The sequence below is a fragment of the Rhea pennata genome, chromosome 1 (genome assembly GCF_028389875.1).
Source record: "Rhea pennata isolate bPtePen1 chromosome 1, bPtePen1.pri, whole genome shotgun sequence".
In the NCBI taxonomy this organism is placed as follows: domain Eukaryota; kingdom Metazoa; phylum Chordata; class Aves; order Rheiformes; family Rheidae; genus Rhea; species Rhea pennata.
Window position 1 is genome coordinate 114,240,962 of NC_084663.1, and position 13,205 is coordinate 114,254,166.

General features: G+C 37.6%; 1 protein-coding gene across 4 annotated transcripts in view; it reads right to left on the bottom strand.

Annotated features, from left to right (window-relative positions):
• APP (amyloid beta precursor protein) overlaps positions 1 to 13,205 on the bottom strand; it is a 224,554-nt gene that overhangs the window by 83,039 nt on the left and 128,310 nt on the right. For 2 of the 4 annotated variants that reach the window (XM_062598045.1, XM_062598035.1), the window contains exon 7: positions 5,291 to 5,458. The exons of the other annotated variants lie outside the window; for them this stretch is intronic. In XM_062598045.1, the coding sequence (XP_062454029.1) occupies positions 5,291 to 5,458 (168 nt within the window). The remainder of the gene's footprint in view (positions 1 to 5,290; positions 5,459 to 13,205) is intronic. 4 annotated transcript variants of the gene reach the window in all.

Genomic DNA, 13,205 nt, shown 5'->3' on the forward strand with positions numbered 1-13,205 from the left:
AGATGCTTAACAAGCAAGGACACTAGGACACTAGAGAAAAGTGAAAAGTTTTTTACAGTATATTACTCTTTCGTTTGACAATAAGACAGAAATAGTTCCTTTGATAAGGGCACTTAAATCATCTTCTGCTTACTCTTGCCAATACGTAGCTGTTTTGAAGTCATTAAATCTGAATTACCCATCTGATAGATCCTAATGGTTTCCAAGAACCCATTATGGACAGTCACAGTAGATGTCTGAGTTCTTACAGTGAACAGAAACCGTGTACAGTATTGAACGTCCTTATTAAAAATCAATAGAAAGATGGCATGGGGTCTGGCAAGCTAAGGGAAATGGTAACAAGATATTAAAAGCCTTCCCCTTTAGGGTAATTATATATCAATTCCAGTGTAGTTCAGTGATGAAATGTGTTACACAAAATTTGACAACAATAGCTTCCTATGACAGGACATAACTACTCATTCAGATCAAGGCTAAGAGACTTCAGTACGGAAGCAGAATAAAATATGAGCTTTTTCCACAGACAGTATAATATTCATCATAATAGAACATCCTTAGGTTTTGGTTCAGTCCAATTTCAACATCTACAGGAAAAATAACCTCACATTCCACCTTGCTTTCCCTTGTCTGCTTCTCAAGAGAAATCTAGCCAGTACCCACTATTCTATACCACATCGTGTAAAATCCAACAAGTTTATCCTACAAAACAAGATGTAATTAGGCAAAGGAAAGACATGTGCTCTTAGCTTCCCTCCAAGCTTCCTGCAAATATTTCCAAAGTCCTCTCTGGTTTTGTATGCTGTTCTCTTGACCGTGCACCTGTCTCCACTGTGCAGCCCTGCTTCCCAACCTGCTCAAAACTCCTTCCAAGGATCCCTGTGCACTCAAGCCAGCTCTCCCTTGTGTGCATTTCACTCTCCTGACTCCAGGAGAGAACTATATATTCCAATCTACCAGCTGTGGAGCTGAACAAACAAAACCACATCCACAAACCACTCAGTGTGCTTTCTGCACACTGTCTACTGCCTCAGAGATGCTCACTGGAGCTTTGTAGGACACCAGGGAACAGCAGTAATGTAACTATTGAAGAGAAAAGAAATGAAGAATGAAGTAAATGAATAAACATAGATAGCAAGGGGAACATGCCAGAACTGAAAGAAAGGTTAAGTTTAGGGGGAGATGAAAAAGAAATACAAGAAAAATGATAGGAAGAAGGAGGGGTGGGAGAAGAATTCCTAGATGGAAGGTCTTTTCCACTTTTTTTTCCCCTCTTTTTTTCGTGAGATTGAGAGTAGGGGGGAGGGAAAAGAGGGTTGACCCAAGATTCACTCTAACCGGGTAAAGTCCATCAATCAATTTTAGCAATATTGGAACTGTTTCAAAGATACTCACTTAAGTGCTGAAATGTATCATATTCAGCATTTCCAATAATTTTGATTGCCATTTATATTCAGCAATATTATGAAGAGTGATGAGAAACAGTACACAGAGAGTGAAACAACAGATGAAACTTGAAGAAAAATAAAGTATTTTAGGAACAGAAATAAGAGAGAGGTGTAGACCATGGTACATAACACTTTGATGTAACATGAAAAATACGGGAACAAAAAGATAACTGAAGTAGCTTGGAAAGTGTACCCTATAGACTCAAATATTGTTTGAGAAACTACTGAGGAAAACACGAAAGTTCTAAATCAAAAAAGACAAGACCACCTATCTTTCCATGCTCCTAGATGTGTCAATGAAATTGTGCAGCTCAAATATTCAGATTAAGTCCATGTCATAACCCTGTTGTGTGGTATGATTTTAAAGTTTACTGGAATTTGCAAAAAAATTGCTTGGAACAAGTTCCTATGAATGGATGAAAAAGCTGAAATAAATCCATTTAATGGAAGCCATTTTTACTTTTCCTGTGTTCCAAATATGACATGAACACAAACAATATTGACATACTATGAAACTCACATTTTCACAAGGAGGGAAAGAATAGGAACACACTCAAAAATATCAATATCTGGATTTAGTTAGCACATAGTTACAGAATTACTTTAAAGGGCTTTCTTTCTTTCTGTTTTTTCACCTTAGTTAGTTAAGATATTTTTCTTAAACATAGAACAATTCAGACCAGCAACAGAATTCCCAAAGTAAAGCAAGATACATATGAGAAGAACAAAAAACAGTATGCTCTTGGCATTGTTTTATTTTCACTGAACTTAAGAAAGAATTAAATCTCCATAGGAGAGAGAGAGGGAAATCTCCTGGGCTCATCTGAATTTCCCAACGGATTTGCAGCACAGCTTGATTAAATTTAGAAGTTGTTTTTTTTTTCACTTCTGATTCCACATTCTGTGAAAGAACTGTCAGTCTTAGAAGGGAAGATTATTTATCCTTCCAAATAGTATGAGCACAAGCTGTACAACTTTGCTGCTGAAAGACAAGCTGGAAGAAGGCAGCCAGCCTAACTGGCCAACTTTCATTCAATTCATAGTATTCTTTTTAAGATCATGGCCAAGGCTATCTCAAGTAGCAGCAATATCACTAGATTGCTGAGAAGGGATCTGAACAGAGTCCTTTTGACTTTTGTCACAGTGTAAATCCTGTTGCTTACTGTTGCAACCAGCCAGTGTCACGTTTACACCTACAAACTGCATATGGAAGGCAACATTATCGTATTATCAATGCGACAAATCAGAATCTCATCCCTCTAAGTTTTACTATTTAGTTCACGTGAAGTCTATGTGTCATGACTGTTCTTTTAGTCAGCAACATCTCTCCCTTTATGTAATAACTTCACAGTATTACACAAGCCAGCAACAAAAGTCTCAGATTTGAAGTGCTGGGTGAGTAACTACAGCTCTGTTTACAAGATACACTATATAGCGTGATCTCTGCGTCTGCACAGAGCCCTACAACAGAATTTGGGCACAAAAATGTATCCATATGGCTCAGCTTGAAGGCCAGAAGCCAAAACAAATCTGTAAAAACTGGAAGTCTAACAAAACTGCTTCAATCTTGCAAGAGTCAAAATACAGTACAAGTCTATTTATAGTGCTGTACAGCCTTCACAAAGACAGTTCAGAATTTGCAGTGAAGCTGACAAAGGCAATAGTAATTCCTAAAATTAAAATGCACAACACAGAAGGCCAATAACTATTTTTCATCCAATCATACCTTGCTGAACATCAAAAATACAGTACATGAATGAAGCTGCTTTTTTAAAAAAAACAAAACAAAACAAAACAAAAACAAAAAAAACTTGGGGCTGAGGAACTCTGATACTGTTGCTGCAGGTGTAACATCAGACAAATCAGATAAATGGAGGGTTATTTCCATTTGCCTCTTACAGGCCAAGCCAGAAGTATCCCAAATTCTGTGCAGGTAAATCCTGCTCACTCCAAGCATTTTTACTTTGCTAATTAGAACTATTTCCACTAGCAAAGCAGTGAAAGGTTCAGTGTCTCAGCTATTTTCTCTTAGTAGTTTTGATGGCCATCATCTCATCTGTGCTCCGATCACCATTTAAGCATGACTATCTATGCAAGAGTGACAAAGGTAATTAACCACTACAAATTCTCTGTTGTTTGTAACAGTAAAGAAAAAAAAACATGGCCTCATCTCAGCTGCCTGAAACTAAATGTACAAGCTGCCAAATGGCTTTTCTAGGGCCCTCTCTCTCATTGTAGATTTTTTATTTGCCTCTAACCTCCATGACCCAGTTCTTCTCACTTTAGCTTTACTTTTCTTTCCTCCATTCCATGCCTACACATCAATTGTCCCTCAACATTACAGAGCCTGCATTTTTCAATGTATGAATCTTTCTTCTTTAAAATCCTCCTCTTCTATTGTTGCCTAAATTAACTCTCAATTAGGGTTACAAAGTCACATTTTTTTTCTTGCCTGTCATAGAGCACACAGTAAGAGACAGAGTTGTCATGCATCTCTGAAAGCTGACTTAGGAACTTACTAGTTTAAGATTTTACTTTTTTAGCAAGCATATTACTATTATATTTACAACATATTTCTTCTCTCTCCTCACTGCATCTTTCCTCTTGTTACAGGAGCTGATCACTGCCCATACGGCATCTTCCTTGCTCTTCTTGTGGTCGTCTTTCCACATCCCTCCAGGGAGCCTTGCCATGAACGGCTCCAAAAAACATGGAGATGAAATGCAGCTGGAGGACCAGAGTAGCAATCCTACCTCCATCAGTGCTTTTGCTCCCTCTCCAATAAAATGCAGGTCAACTCTTTACCTCATGACACACATACTATGGCTTTGCAAATATTCAAATAAATTTTTAAGCTTGCTACTTATTCCAAACATTCCTAGACACAATTTGGAATTTTTTTTTTAATAAAAACAGTCCTAATGCATTGCTTCTATTCTGCTCGCTCCTGTCCATCTTTGTGAATGGATAGGGCAGTGAAATATATAATCATTCTCTAATGTTTCAGTTGTAAATGGCAGCTGTAACTCTCCCAAGAACATCAGCAGACAGGGACAATATCAGAGGCTCACAAATCAAAACACAGCTGACAAATCTGTATCAGTTTCACGATTCTGTGATGCGGAAAATAATGTCTTGCAAACCAAACTCACAACACAAATATTCTTTCTTCACAGAAAGCCATCATTAAATATATGGTATGTTAAATAAAGAGGTGGGAGATAATTCACATTCATGTGCATCGTGGTCCTCAGGGAAACCTAGAAGTCAAACGGCGATTCTCCCATCTTCCTTGCAAATGCATACAAAGTATTCAAACAGAACTTAAAAATAAACAGAAAAACAAAAAAAAACTAATTCCAAGGCTGGAAATAAATATTTTGATATTCTTATGAGACTGTATTTTCTTGGTTAAAAAATTAAGAAATAATATGTAAAAATACACTTTGCAAACTATGTGCTATTTTTAAACTTACCCGAGGCTTCTTTCTTTCTGTACATGCATTGTACATGCACAAAGACAAACAGAGACACACAGAATGTCAGTGCACTTTACAGAAGATTTTAAGACAAAGTAAGTGCGAAAGCCTTATCTACGGAAATGTTAAGCTTGCCTTCTGTTACCCCTTTGCAAAACCCAGTCTACAGCATAAAGAAGTTATCGCTATCGTGCCAGATAAGAGAGACACTAAAGAGCAGCTAATAAGGAGGGAGCACGTTCGATAGAAGGTGGGCGAACAGAGCAGCTCGCCGGGAAGGTGGTTAGTGGCAGCACAGCCCGCTCCCAAGCAGCAGAGCCAGCGGCGCGCGGGAGAGGCTGCGCGAGGCCGGCGAGCTCCACTTACTGACGCTGCCACAGACGGCCATGCAGTACTCCTCCGAGTCAAAGTTGTTCCGGTTGCCGCCGCAGCCGCCGTAAAAGAAGGGCGCGCACTTGCCTTCGGTCACGTCAAAGTACCAGCGGGAGATCATCGCCCGGCACGGACCCGTCTCAGCTTGCTCAGAGCACACCTCTAGTCACAGGAGAGCCGAAGGAACTACGTTTAGTGTGAAAACGGTATTGCCCCCACGTCCAGCTACACAAGCCTACTTGGACATCTCTCAATATTTGCAAAGGTGAACGAGGGACACTTTCCTGGAAACGGGAAATATGAATTACTGACTGCTTTAACTCCTCCTCCAGGAAAAATGAAAGTAAATTTTTGATTTAATACAGATTCATGCTATTAAGTCTTCTAGCACAAGGTTTCCCTATGCTTTTAACTAGTTTATCTGTATCGACTGAAGGATTTTGCCCTGCAACAGTTGTACTGAAATAAGCTCTAATATGATAGCAGTCCCACAAGGTTGAAGTTTCTTCACTTCCAAACCACAGCAGCAGAAATTTTTTTGTATTAAGGTCATTGAGTCCACACCTGTCTTATCACTGCACTACTGCCAGGGTATGTGGACAAAGACCGAATGGATTACTGTCCAAGAAGCAACTGAGTAACTGCCTTTACAGGAAACATTTAACAGCAGAAGTCAACAGAAGATGCTCCATTTTTTTTCTTGTTGTTTTTTAGCTCTACAGATCTATGATCCCCCAAAATTGAGATTTCCTTATTAAGAAAGACCACTTGCAGGTTGCACAGAAAAAAGAAACTCTCTTCATACACCTATTCATATACAACCACTCCAGATGAAATTCCCTCGTGCAAGAGGCCTCATACATGGTTTATAATTCATGGTTTGAGGCATATAAATATGCCTCAAATATATATATAGATACACACACACACATATATATGTACATTTATATATATAAAATTAGTGCTATAGCTTTGTCTCATGAATAGGAGTAAATCTCATCCCCAGTGAATATGTACAGGGAAAAAAAAGTTAAAACAGTCTTGATCTGTTTTCACTGTGAGCTGTCATAGTCTCTGCCTATACCCTGCAACACATGAAAACCTGAGGGAAAAACCAAACTGCATAAATTAAGTGAAGAGAAAGCAAATTCTGTCTGCAATTTGGAATTCAGCCAATTACACGTGTAAATATATAACCCTTTACAAATAATGTTCCAAACAGAAAAAACAATTTTATCTTGCCTCACATGCTATATGCCATTTGCAAAGCTACATAACATTAAACATCAGTATATCCCTGATTTGCTTTCATCCCACACACTGCATCTGCAGATTACAGGCTTCTAAATTTATGACACGAATTTGATCTTTGTGGAAGGCAAACTCCTAAGGGTCAAAAGGTATAAAGAAGTATCAGTGCATTAGCACTGAAAATCCCCTATGCACTCATCACCTCTAAGATTCTGGCTGCAAAAATTCAGCTTTTCAGAGCCTGTCTTGATGAATAATAGATATTTCAGTCTCTCCGGGAGCGCTGTTGTTTACTAAATGTATTTTACATTAACTTGTCATCGTTAGTTAATGTGTATCCATATTTGCTTAACTATCTAAAACAGTAGGTATATTTTTACACATGTATTCCAGGTTCAAATATAGTATGTATAAATGCTAAGAACTGATTTTAGGGTGCAGACATTCAGTCTAAGAGGAACAGATCCATGTATTCAATCATCAAGGGTGTACTACAAATGTTATAGTACTGCATCTATCAGTTAGACAGAATGAAAGAATATCAACTTGTTACTTTGAGAAAACACGAAATAAAAATATTTGTGTAACACGTTAGTTACAATTAATCGTGTACTACTGCATGATCAGTTATATACCACATTTAGTAGGAGTGACTGTTCTGATTTATTTTAAAATAAAATCCACGGATGGCAATTCCTGCCATCTTTTTTTAAGTCACAGTCTTTACACAAAGCAAACTTTGCACAGCTTTGAAAGGGCTGCTGCATGTCAATTAAAAATGAGTAGTGACTGATGATGTTAGAGATAGGTATAGACAAGAGAGATTTTGCAGACAAGAAATGTCATTTCAAAAACACGAAGGTCTCAGCAATTCAGCCTTTCTTTTAAAATTACTTAGTTAACGCTGACTGTGGGCTGACCTCAACATACACGGTAAGTACCTTCTATGCTTCTCTTGAAATTCTAGTTTTGCTATTGGTCCAGTTTATTATCGTTTGCACTGTAATTTTTACAAGATGAGAAAGGCTCACAGATTCAGTCTGAAATTTCCTAGTTTAGTGTACCTACTTCCAGGTATCTCTCTCACAGAAATAGTAGCAGAGCTTTTCTGCATGTGCAAATAATGTGCAAAAATGACAGTAATTGTCCATCAAATAACTGATGCCAGTGGTAGCAAGGAATTAGCTCTTTGGAAACCAAAGTCATACATGCACATTAAGAAGCTCTTTGACAAGCATTCAGGATACCACAGTATAGTGCATTCAATAGAGCAAGAGTGAAATACGGCTCCTTGCAGGACCCGAGCGCTGTGGCTGGGGCCCTATCTGGTTCCCCACTAAGGACCCGGTGACACTGCAGGGCACGTCCTTCCCTCCAACCACACAGCCCACCTCATTGCTCTCAGTGAGACCCAAACAGTGAAGAGTGGTGAGGTGGTCTGCTGCGCCTCAGAAATGGCACCAAGGGCACCTTTTCCGTGGACTCAATGGTTTATGAGATAAAGACAAACAAGAGAGAGAAACAACATACTTGACTGTTGGAAGAGCATTGCTGGCCCATACTGGGAATGTCTAGCTGCCATCACTGTTTTCCCAGCAATGGCACCACTGCTTGCCATCACCTCTTCTCCACGCAGGGCTCAGAGCAGCATCCCTTTGTCCCTGCTCCAGCTGGCACTGCTGACAGCCTGCAGGCAAGCATCGCATTCAGAGGTACCTTTTTGAACTGGCTTTGCTGCCTGGGAAATGCTCCTGTCCAAGGCCAGTGGCTGCTCCATGTGCCCTCATAGCCCCATCATTTGTGCTCATATGACAAAGCCGCAACATTTAACCCTCAGCAGTACTGGCTGAACCGAGAGGACGAGAACTTCTCATGCTAAAAACGAGTGATTGCCACACAAATATTTAAGCCTTCCATTAGTACTGAGCGTAGCAATTTACGCCTATGACGTATGAGCTGTAGTATTTCCACAAATATTAGCAGCAGGCAGCATACACTGCTAAATAATTCATCAAAAACTTAAAAGCTGTATTTGCTTCAAATATTAATCCTGTTGCTGAGTAAAAGATGACTTACTTTTTTGGCACTGCGTAGTTCAACGTTTCTTGTTATAATTTATACCAAGTACAGCAGTAAGAGTAAGCTTAGCTTTGTATCAGGAATTACTCACTGTCCCTCACCAAAGATGCACTCTTTGGCTCTGTGAAATCAGGTAAAATTAAGATGATGAGCCTTTGTCACAATTCAGGTTCATGTTTCCAGACCCTTACAGTTACCTTCTCAATAGTAAAATTTCCTCTTACTTCCTCTGTGCCCTAAACCAAAGATTACAGTTGCCAATACCTTCCCTCTCTGAAACCTTGGCTTTGACAAATTACTTTTGAGTTAACTGGGAAGGAATAATTTATGTTTTCTCATTATAAACTTCTTATACTTCTTCCTCTTATCTCAAGACGAGCCGTTTTGAACAAAGTGGGCACATCACTTCTTAGCGACCCTTCTGTGGCAAATTTTTTTATTTGTCTTTTAATTAATAGTTGAAGTTGTAAACTGAAAACAAATTAGTTAAACTAAACATGGAGAATGACTGTATTATTTTTTCTCTCTGAAAAGCATAGACTTCAGCATCCCAGGAAATGCACAGCATTCAAGTATCTGGAAACTGATTTAGAGTGGCCCCATAAAAAATTCTTCCATACATAGTCATTTATCAAAGACTTGTTAGTTGAGCTAATTAAAATTTATGTGCAAACATTTGAGATAGCTTTGATGAGCAGTTTTAACGCAGAGAAACGTAAAAATATGGTTCTGTATCACATTTTAAAACTTCATTACAATGTAAATTGTTTCTGCTTCTTGGAGAAAACTGATTTTAAATCAAAACAAAAGTTATAATTGTTTTATTTCAAAATCTGAACTTCATGCAATTTTCCCCCCCTATTCACATGAAACTAATGCTTCCTCTGTGAATATCAACATTTTCAGGGGAGGAATCTGAAACAAATTTAAACATCTGAAGAGGAAAAATACATTTTTTGGCTACATTTACATACTTCTGTCACTGTAAACATCAAGATTACTCGCTGCTTTCTTCAGGATTTAAGCTTATGTATATGATCATGAGAACCAAGCTCATTTAAATGCTGTCCCAAACCTTAAACTGGAAAATAAATCTGAAGAGATTAAAAAAAAAAAAAAAAGAAAATGGCAAGTAGGAGGAGTTAGGCAACCAACTCTGAAAAACACCTTTTTCCTCAATGTTGCACAAGAAAGATACCAGCATGTTGGCTTGCAAGTATTCTATAATTTAGCCATAGTATTGCAAAATATAATGCATCTGTAACTTTTCTGTCAACGTATTGTCAACCCTTCAACTTTGCATAGTCCCCTCCAACTGCGAATCCCAAAGTTATTTTCAAACCTTTGAAGTATTCCTGAACAATAGTCTTGCAATGTAGCCACGACTCTTTTTATAGCAAAGCTGAGTAAGATCCCTGAGGTTACATGCACAAAAAGCACTGGGAAAAGCCACAAATAGATTTCACATCTGTGAAATCTAACTCTTAACTCCTCTGTGAAACCTTAACTCTTAGCATCCCTATCTTGAGCACTTTGCTTCAAATGAAGCATGAAAAATACATTTTATAAAGTATGCAGGCAATATGATCCAATTCACTTACCTGGTATTTATATTGTCCGTATTTCTATTAGTTCAAGCTGTGCAACATACTTATGCAGGACCCAAAAAAGTAATGCACTTAGCTGTTTAAGTAAACGGGACCGCAATTTTATAAGTCAGCATTTATACTTCACTGAAGAGCAGAGTAATCGATTAAAGCAAGAGAGGACAAAGGAATCAACATCGCAAGTGTACATATCATGAGGCATACAGCTCACCTTATTAAGCTAGTACGTAATATTACCGGTGGAGTAATTTTAGCTTCTGTGTCTTTAGCAACTTAGAACTATGGTTTGGGGATACTAATACATGTGTATCTATATTATCCTTCATTTCTTAACTTGGTGAGAAAAACAGAGCAAATTAGAGAGTAAATGCGTGCTGTTTTTTCTTATACTGTTCTTGTTCCAAAAAGGTATGATACTGTTTTGCTCAATAAATTAATCAAAAGGAAGTATTTGATGACAATTTCACTGAAACAAGAAAACTTCTCATTCTGAATACATGGTTAGAGAAGGCAGTCAAATTTTAATTTCAGTATTCAAAGACAAAGGCTAATTTTAAGAGATTTTGCAATTAGGCAGAGCCAGCTGTGGAGCTGGCACATGCTCTGGGAATAAAGTTGGTGCCTTAGCTACACAATTGCTAAATACTTTCTAGAGAGAAAGTTAAAAGAAAAAAAGTAGCATGATGAGTTCTAAATGCAATACTAAAGAACATTGCTTCTAAAACAGTTAAATACCCTAAAATTGTAATTTCCTTCCTAAGCAATTAAGATTGAACTTCTCGTTCTAACTTTTATTCTTAATCTAGGGGGCTCTTTGGAATCCAAAAAGGAAAAAAAAAGCATACTTGGCTAGAATAAAAAACCTTACAGTTCTGATGTGGAACAAATGCATAAAAAAACTTTTTATTTACTTGTGCAAAAAACAACTACATTCTGAACCAAAGTGAAAAACAGTTATCACTAATGGGAGAATCCAAAGGAGCTCCTAGTTTTATTTTAGGCGTAGCTCAATAAAATTTCATAAGTTTGTGTTTTACAAGAAGTATAGTTTTCATGTAACACCATGATTATGTTAACATGGCAAGAAACATGGAATATGAAAGTTAGCACAAACGTGCATTTCAGCCTATTAGATGACTGTGTCCCAGACAAAGTAGCATATTGTTAAATGAACTATATACAACAAAACAAAACATTCAGTTAATTACTGCTTCAATACACTAAAATGACCTTTTCTCTTAGGGGAACATATTATCAGGAGATTTCTTCTGAGAGGATCATTTCAAATTAAACCACTCTCTACCCTCAACCTTATGTAAAACATCAGAATTACTGTATTTAATATTTCAGTACGTTTGCCCTTAACCTAAAATATAAATCATGTTGCTTTTTCATCAAGCAAGATTACTAAAAAAATAATAAAAATTCTAATTGCAATACATCTTGAAATATTCTATTATGTTGAAATAGCTGTGTTTTAAATTATAGTCCATTTAAATGATATTATTTTAATTTAAAACAATTATGTCAATTTTATTAGCTCTTGTTCATGTTAGATTATCATTTTTTATGAAGGTCTCATTTGTAAGAAAGAAGGTAGTTATCACAATGTACACTATTCTTACAGAATTATGTAGACTTTTCCTTAATACAGAATATAACTACACATTGTCTCTTTCCAAATAAAGGATACTTTGCCAGCCTTAGAGTAAATGAGAAGAAAATGAAGAACAACTACTTGAAAAGAAAGATAACAACCCTTCACAGAAGAAAATAGGACAAAACAATTGAGAATGAAAAAAGTATATCCCATCTACTGCATAGGATTAATATTCTATTTTGGTCCCCAAATTTACTGCTGATGAGACTAGAAATTTCAGTGATAATCTGCCTTGCCTTAGAATAGATAGGAGGTGATACTGAATGAATGTAAAGACTCTTAAACACATAAATCTGCAGCAAAAAAGTATCCTAGATCAGTAAAGCCAAGAGCTGCCATACCAACATCAGACTACTTTTCTCTTGCTGGGAAACCAGCATATGGTCTCCCACTTGCAACTCCAGATTGCAAGCATAGTTAAAATGTCATGTCAAGTAGCACTGCTTAAATTCTTTCCTAAATGTTTAAAGAAATCCAGCTGAATAAGAGAAAGCAAAACCAATTGCTAAAGGGCAACATTATATGCCAGATGAGGCAGGTCAAGCTTTTGCTAAATCTCTCACATCTGCTGATAGGTATGCAAAAAAGCTGCCAAGCATTTCTGCCAGGCTGCTGCATTGACCCCATTGCTCTCCTTTAAACGAGACCTGACCGACTTCTACGTTGATAGAAAACATTAAGTTCAAATTGCTTATTCTTTTATGTAAGCTAAGAGAGACTGTTTTTTCTTATCCTCTACAGCACTGAAGGAGACCAGACACAAAAGTATGAACAATTACACATGCTAGAAGAGCTGAATGTCTGCTTGCTTCGGTCATGCACTGCAAGAGTCACCTGCAGCCTGGATGTCTCAGCAGCAACTATGCAACATCTGCAATGGGCAATGATAGCAGAACTCAAACTGCTCTGAAGGTTATACCTGGCCATCAAAGTCACCCCCCTCACTCCATACAGACACAAAATCAAGAGCCAGTGTTTCTGCAGGGCTTCATAAAAACTAGCCATACTTCATTCAGCACAAATTCAGTATCTCCCAGTGAATGAAGATGAAAAAATGTAGACCTGAAATTAATTGACTCTTTGGATCCTGGTAGCCTCAGACCCACAATGAACCACATTCAAAATCCGAATGCCAGTAACAGTGCATCTGGAAGTTTTGAACTCCGACTGTTCTGTTTCTATCAGAAAACCAAGAGTGGAGATGAATCCCTCGCCAAAGGCAAGAAAGGGAATACTGGCAAGTATTGTGCTAGGAAAAGGGATGTAAATAGATAAATAAAACTATACCCTTCTCACTTTTTTTGAGTAAACA